The 14983-nt window shown below is 41.0% G+C and overlaps 1 protein-coding gene and 1 long non-coding RNA gene across 2 annotated transcripts; one reads left to right on the top strand and one right to left on the bottom strand.

The window, feature by feature from the left end:
- Window positions 1-4181: 4181 nt before the first annotated feature.
- On the bottom strand, window positions 4182-8468 carry LOC128456163 (uncharacterized). Its single transcript, XR_008341798.1, has 2 exons — window positions 8297-8468; window positions 4182-8092 (listed from the first exon to the last, which is right to left on the bottom strand). It is a non-coding gene; the product is annotated as an uncharacterized LOC128456163 (long non-coding RNA).
- On the top strand, window positions 7814-14840 carry LOC128456161 (Golgi reassembly-stacking protein 2). The gene is made up of 10 exons (XM_053440242.1): window positions 7814-8014; window positions 11571-11651; window positions 11745-11948; window positions 12031-12117; window positions 12195-12325; window positions 12882-13011; window positions 13122-13251; window positions 13378-13461; window positions 13571-13684; window positions 14038-14840. Exons 1-10 carry the CDS (start codon window positions 7952-7954, stop codon window positions 14271-14273), a joined length of 1260 nt encoding a protein of 419 aa, XP_053296217.1. The 5' UTR covers window positions 7814-7951; the 3' UTR covers window positions 14274-14840.
- Window positions 14841-14983: the final 143 nt, after the last annotated feature.

Below are 14983 nucleotides of genomic sequence, written 5' to 3'. Positions count from 1 at the left end.
TGTTCACCCTCCATTTCACACCTGCACACACACACACACACACAGAAACACACAGACACACTCCCACATACAAACCCACACAGAGAAAGACACAGACACTCTCCCTCACACACACACACACACACACAATCACTGAAAAACAGGCACACACACAAATAGAAACACACAGACACAGACATAAACACACACACACACACACACACACACACACACACACAAAAACACACATACCCTAACCCCCCTTCAACCCTAACCCTAACTCAGCCCTTATTCCACCCTAACTCAACCCTAGCCGTATTTTAAGACTAAACCCAACCGTAAAGTGAACCAAACTCGTATCCTCACCTAAAGATAACATTACCCCTGAAACAAGTCTAAATCCATTAACAGCCCTTGTTCATAAATTCCAACCAAATAAGATAAACATCTGGAGGACTCTCTGAGAATGTCTGAGTGTCCAAAAGATAGACATCATAAATGTTAACCTGTCATTATGTGTTTTAAGCACATACCAACATGTTTTACTGCAACGAATACACGACAAGCGATAACAGAACAAACTGCAACACCTCAGACTTCTGAAATAATCATAATGGGTCACACTTATCTAAATAGCCTCCTCTTATTGACTGCATGTCCACGGCTTGATTAATCTTTGCAGAAAGTTAATTTTAAGCAGGAGATTAATAGTCCGGAGACTGTAACTTCCACGGCTGGGGAGTGTAAACCTAATGTGATGCTTGTTGAAGTTGAAACGCTGCTGATAAATGTCTCTGTTGGAGAATTTATAAATGAGCCCAGGAGCAATTACATTGCAGTTAAACAAGTATTTGTGCACTGATTGCTATCAAACTGAATGAAACAACCCGGCACAAGATGATAGCGCACAATGTCATCCAGAACTCTAAAGCGTTCAAGCGGTGGCTGCATTTCTTTCTCTCCTGAATAGGATCTATAGGTCCGAACCGGACAGGAAACATGTGCAAGATTCTGCTGAAATTAAAATGATGAACAACAACATTAAGGACGTGATAACTGCTTACTCGTGTTTGGCTCCTGTGCTCTGTCATTTTAACACAGGCTTTTCTAATTCACTTAGCAGTCCATATCTCTGTCTCCCAGCACAGCAGAGAACATAATGTCAGCACGGAGCAGGTATTTATTATACAACACTTTCTTCCTGCAAAGAAACCACTCCTCACACATGCACGGCATTAAGAAACAAACATTACATTACATTTCTTTTAGCTGACGCTTTTATCCAAAGCGACTTACAATAAGTGCATTCAACCATGAGGGTACAAACCCAAGAATCAAGAAAGTACAATCTTCTTCAAGACAGCCAAACGACAAAGTGCTATAAGTAAGTGCCATTTAAGTGCTACAATTTTTTTTAGTTTGAAGTAAAGTTTTTAATTTCTTAATTTTGAATTGTTGTCCTGATGTCATTGGGGAGCTCATTCCCCCATTTAGGAGCCAGGACAGAAAACAGTTATGGTGTAAGGTTTGACCATCTCCTGGATGTAGACTGGACCTGATCCGTTTGCAGCAAGGTACTCAAGTACTCATATTTTGAAAGCGATGCGGGCAGCCACTGGTAACCAGTGAAGGGAGCGGAGGAGCAGAGTAGTGTGAATGAATTTAGGTTGGTTAAAGACCAGTCAAGCTGCTGCATTCTGGATGAGCTGCAGAGGTCGGATGGCACTAGCAGGTAGACCAGCCAGGAGGGAGTTGAAGTAGTCCAGGCGTGAGATGACCAGGGCCTGGACCAGAACCTGTACTGCCTCCTGAGGGAGAAGGGGATATATTCTCCTGAGGTTGTGCACCATGTATCTACAGGAATGTGTTATTGCAGTAATGTTGACAGTTAGGAAGAGTTGACTGTTGAGTCCGGGGCGTAACATGAAGGTGTCAAAGATAATAGTCAGGCCGTGGGTTGAAGAGCCTTTCCCTGGAAGGAAAAGTAGGTCAGTCTTGTCAAGGTTCTTTTTCAGGGGATGTGTGAGCATCCACTGAGAGATGTCAGTCAGACAGGCAGAGATTTGTGCTGCCACCTGTGTTTCAGATTGGGGGGAAAAAAGAGGATTAGTTGGGGGTCATAAGCATAGCTGTGGTAGGAAAAGCCATTTGAGTGAATGACAGAGCCGAGAGAGTTAGCGTACAGAGAGAAGAGGAGGGGACCCTGACTTTAACCACTCGTGATGTTCGCAGAAGCCCAGGAAGCTATAGATATTTATCAAATTATGGACGTTTTCATTTCTGGCCACTTCTTTGTTAGTGTCGTCCTCGCCTCCTCCACCTCCCCTGCCTCCCCCTCCTCCCCCGTGTCTGTGCTTTAAATGCCTGAACAACAGCACAGGGCTCTTCCTCTGTGGTTTCAGCTGTAAATTCCTCGCTGGAGCGAAGACGAAATAAATCTGTGAGAGCGATCCAGAGCGGTGATCACAGAGTTTTAAGGCGTCAGCAGGCTTCTGCTGAAATACAGAGTTTATTTATCTGCACCTTAAAAGAGTAAGTGTCAACACGTAAAGTGTGTAACTCAGCGGTGGTAAAGAATGCTAATAAAGATCTGTTACAATGGAACCATGAAGAATGTACGTTTTAAATGGCTGAACTTATCACCCTTTCTACTACTGATTAATCTGATGCTGTTGATCCTGATGATCCTGACGATGATGATGATGATTATTATTATTTGACATGGTCATCAAGCCTAAAACATCAGAAAATACAGTAAACATCGTAATTTTCCAAAGATGATTTCCGCAATAAGCTTATTTTTCCTGGTATATTTCGTTTTTTACCATGAATACACAAACAGATACATATATAATCTTATTGAGTTTACTTTTATGATAGGGGAAATCAGCGGTTTTTCACATTGGAGAAGCGGGAATCAAATCAAACAATTTCAATAGGGCCTCTCACCTTTCGGTGCTCGGGCCCTAATAACAATCATTTGTCATGATGCCTATAATATTTTATGTAAAGCACTTTGAATTCTCATATTGTTAAAAGGTTCTACACAAATAATTTTGCCTTGCCTAAATATGACGGACCTTACAACAAAATAAAAGCCTCCAAAATTTGATGAATAGCTTGTGCAGGAAAAGTGTGACTTCAATAATCTTTTTATTAACATCCTGAACTGTGGTGGGGAACTGGACTGGAGAATGTCGGCGCATTGCGAGATGTGTTTTGACACGTCTTCAGTTGTGTGTGTGACATTTAGCAACAATTTGGGACAATAACAAACCACTTTGTCAATGGACATGATGTGACACGATCGAAGAATCATCTCAACTGACATCCTCTTACAATGAAGGTAGTGTAATGGAAAATGTGTCCTTTATACCGCACTAAATGTTATCTCTGCTTATGCATACAACATACTATTTCTGCTTGTGTAGCTGCCAAGATGGCATCAGGGCCACAAATATGAGACTGTGCTCTTCTCCCCAAACCACGACCTCGAAGAAGCCTTCAACCTGTGTCCAGGAGGCCTTCAGCATGTGTCTGTGTCTTATCTCCTGGGATTTGAATGTTCACTCAGTTCACACACATAGTTCTCACAACACATACAGTAGTTCTCACAACACATAGTTCACACACAAATAGTTCTCACACACACACACACACACACACACACACACACACAGTAGTATCAAACATTTTTAAATATTAGAAATATACAGCTCATATCAATTAGATGTCCGTCAGAAATGTTTTAAGATGCTTGTCGGAGCCACCAGTTTGCTTGGGTATTTACTTGAGATAAAATAAAATAATAATTGAAAAAAAGTAACTATGTAGCGTTTAATGTTTTTTTTCATTATTGTTTAATTGGGGTTTTATCCTCCAGTGAAGCACTTTGTAACTCAACAATATCAACGTCATCTTTATTTATCTACCACATTTAAAAACAATTCGGTTGATCCAGGTGCTTTTCAAAGTAAAGGGTACAACAAGAAAATAGGAATACATAATATATCAAAATACTGATAATACAATTTAATAAAATCTGCTGGGATAAAAATGTATTCAACTCGAAAATAAGAGCAAAGACAAGATATGTGCTTTTTCACACCAATATCTATCCTCTTGAATGTGTATTTAAAAATATCATGAGTGTGGCCCACAGAGAGAAGGCTGACAGGATAAGCGATGATTAATGAGGAGAATCACAATACTGAGCAAGTTTATTTCAAATTATTTGATAAGAGCAGCTGCACCATAGAGATATTCAATTACATTTACATCAATCTGCTCCTGCAGCCCAGTGTTCTTCACAGCATTGATGATATCCCTTATTATCACTGTTCCATCACTCAGACAGTTCCATTCTTTCACATCTCCTCTGGCTTTCCGTTCTGCTCGGACTTGATTGTACAATCAGATCAAAAGCAGTAAGGATCTGAAACAATAAATAAACACATTTCAAAAGTAAAGCTGTGATTTTCACTGACGATACTGAGCTGTGTTGACAGGATGATGACGGCTGAGACAGCCATCACTCACCTTCCAAAACTCCTGATCCTGTATATCTAATCAACACTCCACACACTCAAGATCCACTACACCAGACAATAAAAATACAAGACAAAAACAGAACTCTGTGAGCACCAGGCTTGAATGTCAGACTGTCTCACTGCACTGTGGTGCTGTTGAGCAAGGCATTACTCGCCATCGGAAGTGAAAATTCTAATCAAGTAGAATCATCACTATTGCAAGGTGACTCATGAAAAACTTTGTCATCATGAAGAAATCGGATGTGCTTGATTTGAAAGGCTTTTTAACTTTGACATGTCTCAATAAACCATGGCTGGAGAGTATAGTTATTCAATACTTCATAACAAATGTGTCACTCAGAGAAAAAGTTCTTGTATCATGTTTATAAACATCCTGACCCGTATAGTGGTGTACTGGACTTTGTTTGTTGAGGATGTTACACGTCATGCCGCTGGATCTGGAATACTGGCGCCCAACCTGACAACCGGCAATGCAGGCGGCAATATGACGGCTTGGTTGGTTCTACGTACATATAGAAGAAGACAGATAAATGCTGCATTGAGGAGATTGAAGACAGCAGATTACACGTGATAGTGTCAGTATGCTGGTCTTTACTGTACAAGTTATTATGATTGTGCTGCTATGGACCAAGCAGTAGCTTTCCCTTTACTCGATATCTTTATAACTTTACTCAAAGCTGCAGGGCCGGCCTTCTCGAGCTGTTTGCTGATATTGGCACAGAAGCACATTGTGTGAATAGTTTGATTTTATAATTTTTTTCAGCTTTACTTGAAATTACTTTTTGATGCGACCCACTTAAAAACTGTAACTGGCTTTACAGTTGACAATGATGCACCTATAATAATAAAATATACAGTTAGGTCCATAAATATTTGGACATTGACACAATTTTCATCCTTTTGGCTCTGTACACCACCATAATGGATTTTAAATGAAACGATCAAGATGTGCTTTAAGTGCAGACTTTCAGCTTTAATTTGAGGGTATTTACATCCAAATCAGGTGAACGGTGTAGGAATTACAACACATTTCATATGTGGCACCCCCCTTTTTAAGGGACCAAAAGTAATTGGACACTTGGCTGCTCAGCTGTTCCATGGCAAGGTGTGTGTTATTCCCTCGTTATTTCATTGACAAGGAGCAGATAAAAGGTCTAGAGTTCATTTCAAGTGAAGTATTTTTGTTTGGAATCTGTTGCTGTCAACTCTAATTATGAAGTCCAAAGAGCTGTCACTATCAATGAAGCAAGCCATCATTAGGCTGAAAAATCAAAACAAACCTATCAGAGAGATAGCAAAAACTTTAGGTGTGGCCAAAATCAACTGTTTGGTACATTCTTAAAAAGAAAGAATGCACTGGTGAGCTCAGCAACACCAAAAGACCCGGAAGACATCTATGGTGGATGACAGAATAATTATTTCCCTGGTGAAGAAAAACCCCTTCACAACAGTTGGCCAGATCAAGAACACTCTCCAGGAGGTAGGCGTTTCTGTGTCAAAGTCAACAAACCAGACTTCAGGCTGTCATTGACTGCAAAGGATTTGCAACCAAGTATTAAAAGTGACAATTACATTTATGATTATGTTAGTTTGTCCAATCACTTTTGGTCCCTTAAAAAGGGAGGGCCACATATAAAATGTGTTGTAATTCCTACACCGTTCACTTGATTCGGATGTAAATATCCTCAAATTAAACCTGAAAGTATGCACTTAACGCACATCTTGATTGTTTCATTTCAAATCCAATGTGGTGGTGTACAGAGCCAAAATGAGGAAAATTGGGTCAATGTCCAAATATTTATGGACCTAACTGTAAAAGTAACTTTTAAGAAAGGCTGTCAAATATATACTGGCATTATACTGAACTCTTAAAATTGGCAGTGATTTCAATCACTTATTAATTGCAAAATATCTTACACTATTTAAATTAATTAAGTAAAAAACAGAAAAAAAATTATAATTTAATTTAAATTAAATTAATTTAAATTAAACTGCGCAGTGGGCTTCTGCGCAGAATGTGCGCAGTGGGCTTCTGCGCAGAATGTGCGCAATGGGCTTCTGCGCAGAATGTGCGCAGTGGTCTTCTGCGCAGAATGTGCGCAGTAGGATTCTGCGCAGGATGTGCACGCGCAGTTTTTTTAAAAATTTTATTAAATTTAATTTTGTTATTAAATTTAATTAAAAAATTTAATTTAATTAAATTTAAAAAATATTTATTTAATTTAATTTAGATTTTGTGAAGATCAGTCAATGTGAAAGTGTTCAAAGGTTCAGAATCCATACATTTTCACCACCCTCAACTTTTCTGCAAATTTTGGTAAGAATTTGAGCATGTGAAAGCCCTCAAAAAGACAATAAATTTGCCTGACTTTTTTTGTCAATAAAAATCTAGCGACTTTTTCTGGTGATATTGGAGACTTTCTGGTGTTTTGGAGACTGACGTGAAAGCACTTATCGTTCTGCAGTTACTGTCCTCAAAGAGCAGCGGGTGCTGCCGTGAGCCCCTCCGCACTCACAGTCGGTCAGTCTCCCAGTAGCCTTGCGCACCAGTCCCAGCTGCAGTCAGAGCAGAGAGGAGACCCACGCTCCGCGTCCTCCAGACTGCAAATGAATCGCGCGTTCGCAAAAGCCGCCGCTGATCCTGCCCTGGCTTACAGAGCGGGATGTTTGTGTCAATGTATCTTCACTGTCACTGGAAAACATGAGTCATTGAGTCTCTTCATCGTTGCAGAGTCCACATCGTGATGCATTTAAGAATCGACACATTTCCAGATCTCTAGTGTGGAACGTGGTGAAACTGAACCATTTCATGGCCCTGAAAACTAAACCAAACTTATGGAAAACAATTTTTTTAACAATACAGGTCAAAATTGATGTATGTACGTGGGTCTAGATACAGCAATAAAGTCATGAAGTTATTTTGAGAAGTGATGGCATTTCAATGGCAAGATAAAAAAAAAAAGAATAAACAGAAGAATACAGAAGCGTATCTTATCTCATCTGTTTCACTTTCCATCCGGAGAATTGTCTGTCACTGGATAATAACACAACAAAGACATATTTAGGAAAATGCACAATCACCAGAATTTGACTAAACTTTCCTGATATTATTGTCTGCATATAAAAGGCCCCTGAGGGCGAGGGGGCCCTGGAGGCAGCTGTCAATCCATCTGTGCAAAACAAGAAAGATCAGACCTGTCTCTAATTAAACCAGGATGAGTGAAGTGCTGTCCTGTCGCCACTGAGCCGCCACAGAGATGTGATGCTGCTGCTGCTGCTCAGGAGCGGAAGTGGAGGCGGTCAGGAGTCAGGACATGCCGGAAACACAGCGCTGCAATACGGACATGATCTGGAGGAGAGCCGCTTCCTGCAGCTGCTAACACCCCGACACACACAAACACACACACACATTCGTGGGAAACATGGGGCTCTCTCAGAGCGTCGAGATCCCAGGAGGAGGAACCGAAGGCTACCACGTCCTCAGAGTAAGAGACAGATGTTGCTGTGTTCATGTGTTTACTCTGTTAGCTGCTGGCATCGAACCTGCTGTTAGCTGCAGGGACCTGTGGGAGGAGGAGGGGCAAACATTAGTATAAAAAAATCCCTCTGGTGGAAATGAACCAGCTCATGTTAATCCAGTAGAAGTCGTGTCATGGGTGACCGGAGAGGCTCCTGTAGTTTGTCAGCCATGTAGCTCGTGGCTAGCAGCTAGCTGCCTGTCAGCTGTCGTGTTGTGTGAATGAAGCGTTGCAGTTCACGCCCCTCACCTGTTGACCTGGAGAAACCTGCATTCTCACGTAAACCTCACATGTGTGCGTGTGTGTGTCTTTCACGCTGCTCGTTGTTTTACGTCGCGGCTGATTCGCCTCACGCTTGTTAACAGAATCGATGTTTATGATCGATTTGACACCTTTATTGACATGCGCATGCGTAGTGTTTGCGGACGTGAGCGGACTTCCTGTCGTGTCCGCGCATGCGTAGTGTTTGCGGACGTGAGCGGACTTCCTGTCGTGTCAGGGCCCCACAGGGCGAACTCCTCTGTGTCACGGTGTGATAACCACAGCCTGTATCTAACGAGTGATAACCTGTATGTTGTGTCGTTGAGTAACCGGAATAACAACATTACTTCCGGAAAATGGGCGTGGAGCTCCCACGTGAGGGTTTCAAACAACCTTTCCCATTGATGCCTCCTGCACCTCCCTGTTGGTACAGTTGGGTGACGACGTGTGGCCTCCCCTGGACGATAGGCCTACGCACAGTGTTGCTTTGGCCATAATCTTCAGTTGTCAATCATCTGTGACTGTTTCATACTATTTCACAATCCCACGTTGCACACACACTCTTTGATATCAGTACCCTAAATGTGCCTGGTTTTATTCATGGAGATCGGTGAATTATTCTCAGAGACTAAATGTTTAAGGGATAGTTCACCCAGAAATGAAAATCTACTCATTATCTACTCATCGCTAATATACAGACAGAGGGCTGGTTTAAGTGTCGAAGTCCACAAAACACTTGCAGCCAAATCAAATTCAAATACAATACATCATAGTGTCCATAAAATCCCAACATTCAAATTCATTATTTACACCATGTTTTTAGCCTAAATGTCCTCTGTGATCCACGTGTGAACCCTTTGATGAAAACACACGAGCAGTAAGGAGGCATTTTATGTTTTCTTTTCTCTTTATGATTGAATTAATTAGTCCCCAATTACTTCAATTGTATTGGATTTGGCTGCAACACTGTTACCCCTGAAACTTCCAAAGTGTTTTTGTGGACTCAAACCCTAGATGAGTAAATGAGTGAGTAGACAATGAGTGAATTTTCATTTGTGCCAAATTAATTTTTTCCTTCCTGACTCAACCTCCTACAGAGTTACATTACATTACATTTAGCTGACGCTTTTATCCAAAGCGACTTACAATAAGTGCATTCAAACCCGAGGGTACATACCAAGGACGACAAGAATCAAGAAAGGAGCTCATTCCACCATTTAGGAGCCAGGACCGCAAACAGTCGTGTTTTTGATGAGTGTTTAGCTCGCAGTGAGGGAGCAACAAGCCGGTTAGCCGAAGCAGAGCGGAGTGAAGATAGATAGATAGATAGATTACTTTATTCATCCCCGAGGGGAAATTAAGTCGTCATAGCAGCCGGTACATTTGAATACAATAAAATACAATAGTATAAAATATAAAATATTGCGGTAGAAAGAATAAAAACAGAAACAAAAGATAAAATAGGTAGATAAGGTGCAGTGGCAGATGATGGTAATAGTACTGATGATATGATGGTAATGTTATTGTTAGACAGTATATAAAAAGATAGTACAGTATATATAGTATATAATATATATATGATAGTAATTATACCAATATAATAGCAGTATATAGTAATAATAGCAGCAACAGTATATATAATAATAGTAAAATATAATAATAATAACATGTACACATGTATAAATAAAATATGTGTATATAGACTTATATATACAAAGAATATACAAAGAGTATGATATAATATATAATATATAGTACGGGTATCAATATAAGTATTTGGCGATACAATAGATAATATAATATACTGTGAGTGTAAGAATATGTAGACAGAGTGTGCAAAAGACAATATAATTGTATGAAATGATGAATTGAGACAGGTATGTTTAGTGCAGTTCTGTGATGGTGGCTCTGACAGAGGTAGATGAGTTGTATAGTCTTATTGCAGTTGGGAGGAACGACTTCCTGTATCGTTCCTTAGAGCAGCGGGGTTGAATGAGTCTGTGGCTGAAGCTGCTCCTTAGCTTGTCCAGTGTTTTGTGGAGGGGGTGAGAGGGATTGTCCATGATTGCCAGCAGTTTTGCCAGCATCCTGTCCTCCACCACCTCCTCCAGGGTGACAAGCTTAGAGCCAACCACAGACTCTGCCTTCCTTTGACCAGGTCCTGGATGTAGACTGGACCGGATCCGTTCACAGCATGGTACATAAGTGCTAGTGTTTTGAACCGGATGCGAGCAGCCACTGGTAACCAGTGAAGGGAGCGGAGGAGAGGAGTAGTGTGAGTGAATTTAAGTTGGTTAAAAACCAGTCGAGCTGCTGCATTCTGGATGAGCTGCAAAGGTCGGATGGCAGTAGCAGGTAGACCTGCCAGGCGGGAGTTACAGTAATCTAGACGTGAGATGGTAATCCATCAAGGAGTTTTTGCATAATCCAGCAAGTTCAAACAAATGGGGACCAAACCCCAACCTCCCTGGAACAGATAACAATCTGTGGTTTGGAATTTAAAAAAAGATGGGCAGATATCACTGGGAAACACTCTAGTATTTTTAATAGACGAGGATTAGCTCATACACAATTGGGAAAGTTTGTCCTGAGGCCGTGAGGCGGGGTGAAGAGTTCACTGTTATTGAGTTGTGCAGATATCTGTTGCTGGCAATTGGAATCAGGCAGATACCTTGAGATCAGTGTGTGGGACGGAAAAGTTGAATCTTCGCATCCATGTTTAAATTGTTGCTGTTTATTTGGATTCATCACTTCACTCTAAGCAGCAGTCAACTCTCTGAGGTTAAGTTGTTCTGAAGTTCAAGTGTGGCATCTGTTAAGGAAATGCAGTAATCAAACTGGGAGGGCTGCTCAAAGAAGCAAGATAACCAGTTACGTCAGATTTATTTCATGTCAGAAATATTTTCTAGGAAGTGTTATCGAGTTACTGTGATCTGTGACGTCACATGAGCTCGTTCTCACTTTGACATCAGGAAGAAGAGACTTTTATTACTACTAAACTGAACTTACTAATAATGATATGATTAAAAATGTTTTGATTGATTATTGTTCTTAGTTCAGTGATAACTTTAGTACACTTTTGAATATAGATTATTATACTATAATATGTGTATCTTCACTTTATTCTAATGGTAATTTTGCTAAAGTTTTGAGTGCTTCTTCCACCACTGCCCTTTGCCTACATCTCAGAATGAAGTATTTCACATTAATGTCTCACCCTGTAGGCTTTATTGTCCTATCTCTACGATGCTGTGTTTTACAGGTGCAGGAGAATTCCCCTGGTCGGCAAGCAGGCCTGGAGCCATTCTTTGATTTCATCCTTTCCATTTGTGAGACGAGGCTGGTGAGTTTCCCCATCAGAACATTAACTACCTGTAGCTGCTGGACCCGCTTCCCTCTGTCTCATACGTGATGTGAATGTTTGGACCGCCGACAGAGCAGAGACAACGACACCCTGAAGGAGCTGCTGAAGGTGAACGTGGAGAGGCCCATCAAGATGCTGTTGTACAGCAGCAAGTCCATGGCAGTGAGGGAGACGACCGTCACACCCAGCAACATGTGGGGAGGACAGGGGCTGCTGGGCGTCAGCATTCGCTTCTGCAGCTTCGAAGGAGCCAATGAAAACATCTGGCACGTTTTGGTGAGTGGTGCAAATAAAAGAGCAGATGCGTAAAAAAAACCTCAAAGATGAATGAGTTACTTGATATTTTTTTGGAGCACAGGAAGTAGAGGCCAACTCACCTGCGGCCCTGGCTGGTTTGAAGGCCCACGCTGACTACATCATAGGAGCCGACACCGTGATGAGCGAGGTACTTTGCAGATGCTTGATGCTAGTGTTGTCGTGAAGGGGACAGCGAGTCACCGTGCCTCTCTGCTTTCTGAACAGAGCGAGGACCTGTTCTCCCTCATTGAAACCCACGAAGGGAAGGAGCTGAAGTTGTACGTCTACAACACGGACACAGACAACTGCCGGGAGGTCATCATCAGGCCCAATGGTGGATGGGGCGGAGAGGGCAGGTATGACCATCGTCAAGGAAATCCTCTACCCAAACTTAAATTATCTATGAAACCAATTGAAGAACACAATGATTCGTCTAAGGCACATACAGGGACACAAAGGCATAATGTTTCAGGCGCAGTTGTTAAATATTTGCTTCGACTATGACCAGGAATAATTAAGTTTAAGAATGAATTTTACCCGATATAAATGTAAAATATCATACCGATTTTTTTCCGCTTCTCTCTGGAATTAGTGTATTTGTTTTAGTTGTCTTTATTTTGATAACTTGATTTGTTTTTGATTGTTGTAATTCGGTAAGGATGACAGAATTCCGAAAAGTAATTTTAGATTTTTTGCTATGATTCTGAAAAACAACCCCTTAAATTTCTCATTTAACATTTGAGGAAATTTTTTCTTTAATCCTGTTTACAAAAATATGAATAATTTTTCTAGTTTCAATCAATATTTCCCTGTCCATCGACATATGGACTTAATAGTGTTTGTGTGAAAAACCAGCAGTGACTGGGCAGGATTTTGAATTGCTACTATACCACACGATTTCTCTCACCTCAGTCTAGGTTGTGGGATTGGTTATGGCTACCTGCACCGGATACCTACCCTCCCATTCGTAGAGGGCAAGAAGTTCAGTTTCCCTGCAGCGACTCCTGAGGAATGTCCTTCACCTAAAGATGGCTTCACAGAGGTAACTCGGAATAAACATTGCTTGCATCCAAAGACAAACATCATTTTGATATCATCTTGGTTCCACATGTCGTGAGCCTGAGCTGAGATAAAACTATTTCTTGTCCCCAGGTCCATCTCTCTGCCGTCGTTCCAACCATTCCAGTCGCTGTGTCATCGTCTTCTGCATCGAGTGGATTAGAGCTGTCTCTCGCCGGCCTGTCGGTCAACTCATATCCGACCACCGACTCTCTACCGACAGGTATCATCTAACAGATTAACATTAGCTGTTTGAATTGATTATGTAAAGTGAAAGAACAAAATTACAAAAAGTAAAAGGTACAAGCCAGGAGTCCTCAACAATATGTTGTGTAATGACTATTTTCAGAAGACCCGACAGTTCCACTGCTGAGCCAAGCCCCCCCCTCACAAAGCATTCCTCTGTCGGTCAATCCTGCTCTGACAATACCAGGTGAGTCCAAATTATTCTTGTGCTTGTAGCTCTCCAGGCTTAACCTGTAGCTACTATTACTCATAACAACATAAAATGGTCTAATTTGTATAAATCATATTTTGTACAGGTTTAATGCACTTACCTGGAGGTCTTCCACCATTTCCGAATTTGCCAAACCTCAATATGTCTTTGTCAGACATTGGCCAATCGTTGCCTCCTGGATTTGGATTACAACATCCAGGTATTGTATTGTTTTTGTGCACTTGCATTAGGTGTAAAAAATATGAAGTTTTTAAGTCAGTAGTTTGTTATTTAGTCTTATCATAAGAATATGATTTTTAGACCAAGGATATGATATTAGCACTTTAATGCATAATTTGATAGATGACATTCTACCTTTTATATCCAATTTGTTTTGTATAATTGATTGTCAATTGTTCAGCTGACCAAATAGACAAAAATCACACTGTATATTTAACTCTACATATTTTAAACCCTGGCCTCAGAGGTGTACGTAGGCACTGCATTCTTTCATTATGGTTTAATTCCACAAACACTGTCCTGATCTTGTTTTTGTTGTGTTCTACCCCATAGGTCTCCCACCATTTCCTCCACTAAACCTTCCCGGTGTGGGTCCTGGTTTCACTCTGCCTCCGTCTGACTTTGTTCTTCCCCCCATCCCAGCGAACACATTTGCTGCTGCTACACAATACACATCCTCTCCGTCTTCCACCTTCCAGATGAGCAGTTCACTGACCAGAACGCCAGTCTCTTCATCAGCAACCACTTCTGAATCAATAAATATCCCAATGTCTTCAGACTCCTCTTAGCAGAGAGCTCCGTTTGAGGATGTCAGTTCACTCTCAAGCCTTTACAACACACAGTCTATTAGCTGCACTACTCTGTTGACAAGCTGCTCCTACACACTGTTGAAGATTGTGTGAGAACTCCACTTTCTCAGACACTAGAATTACTCCGATGTCATTCGGTTTCCACACATGCAGCCAAACGGCCAGATATCCTACGAAAAGGTTGTCTAAAGAAAAAAGTAGTCCCATCTAGTAGGTTTGACAGTGAGATAGAGGGACATGAATGTTTCAAACTCCTCTGCAGAGTAAATAAATCTGTTGCAGGACAACTTAAAAAGTAGACCACAAGTCTTTTGTAATATGTTAACAAACTTGATGTGGTTTACGGGTTCCTTTCTAATGTGCAACTCGGTTTCTTCGCATCTTTTCTTTAGGGGTGAAACTACTGATCTCCATGACTACATGATGGGGATTTCCAGTTTTGCAAGCAGGTTTGCTTGCTGTTGCCGCCATGAAATATTTAACTGTTTTGATTTTGTACAAAAAAAAGTATCCGTTTGATTAAACTGATGTATTTTCTCTATCTCACCCGCTGTTTTGTGTCTTTATGCTCATCGCCTAAATTCATGTTGTGAGGTTCCCTTGGCGTAGTGATGCAGTACCGAACAAAGCCACATGGGATCAGTATAATCTCAGAAAAATTTGGTAAATTCTGTAAAACAGCATCCTAA

The sequence above is a fragment of the Pleuronectes platessa genome, chromosome 14 (genome assembly GCF_947347685.1).
Source record: "Pleuronectes platessa chromosome 14, fPlePla1.1, whole genome shotgun sequence".
NCBI lineage: Eukaryota > Metazoa > Chordata > Actinopteri > Pleuronectiformes > Pleuronectidae > Pleuronectes > Pleuronectes platessa.
This window is presented reverse-complemented; position numbering and strand designations above follow the sequence as displayed.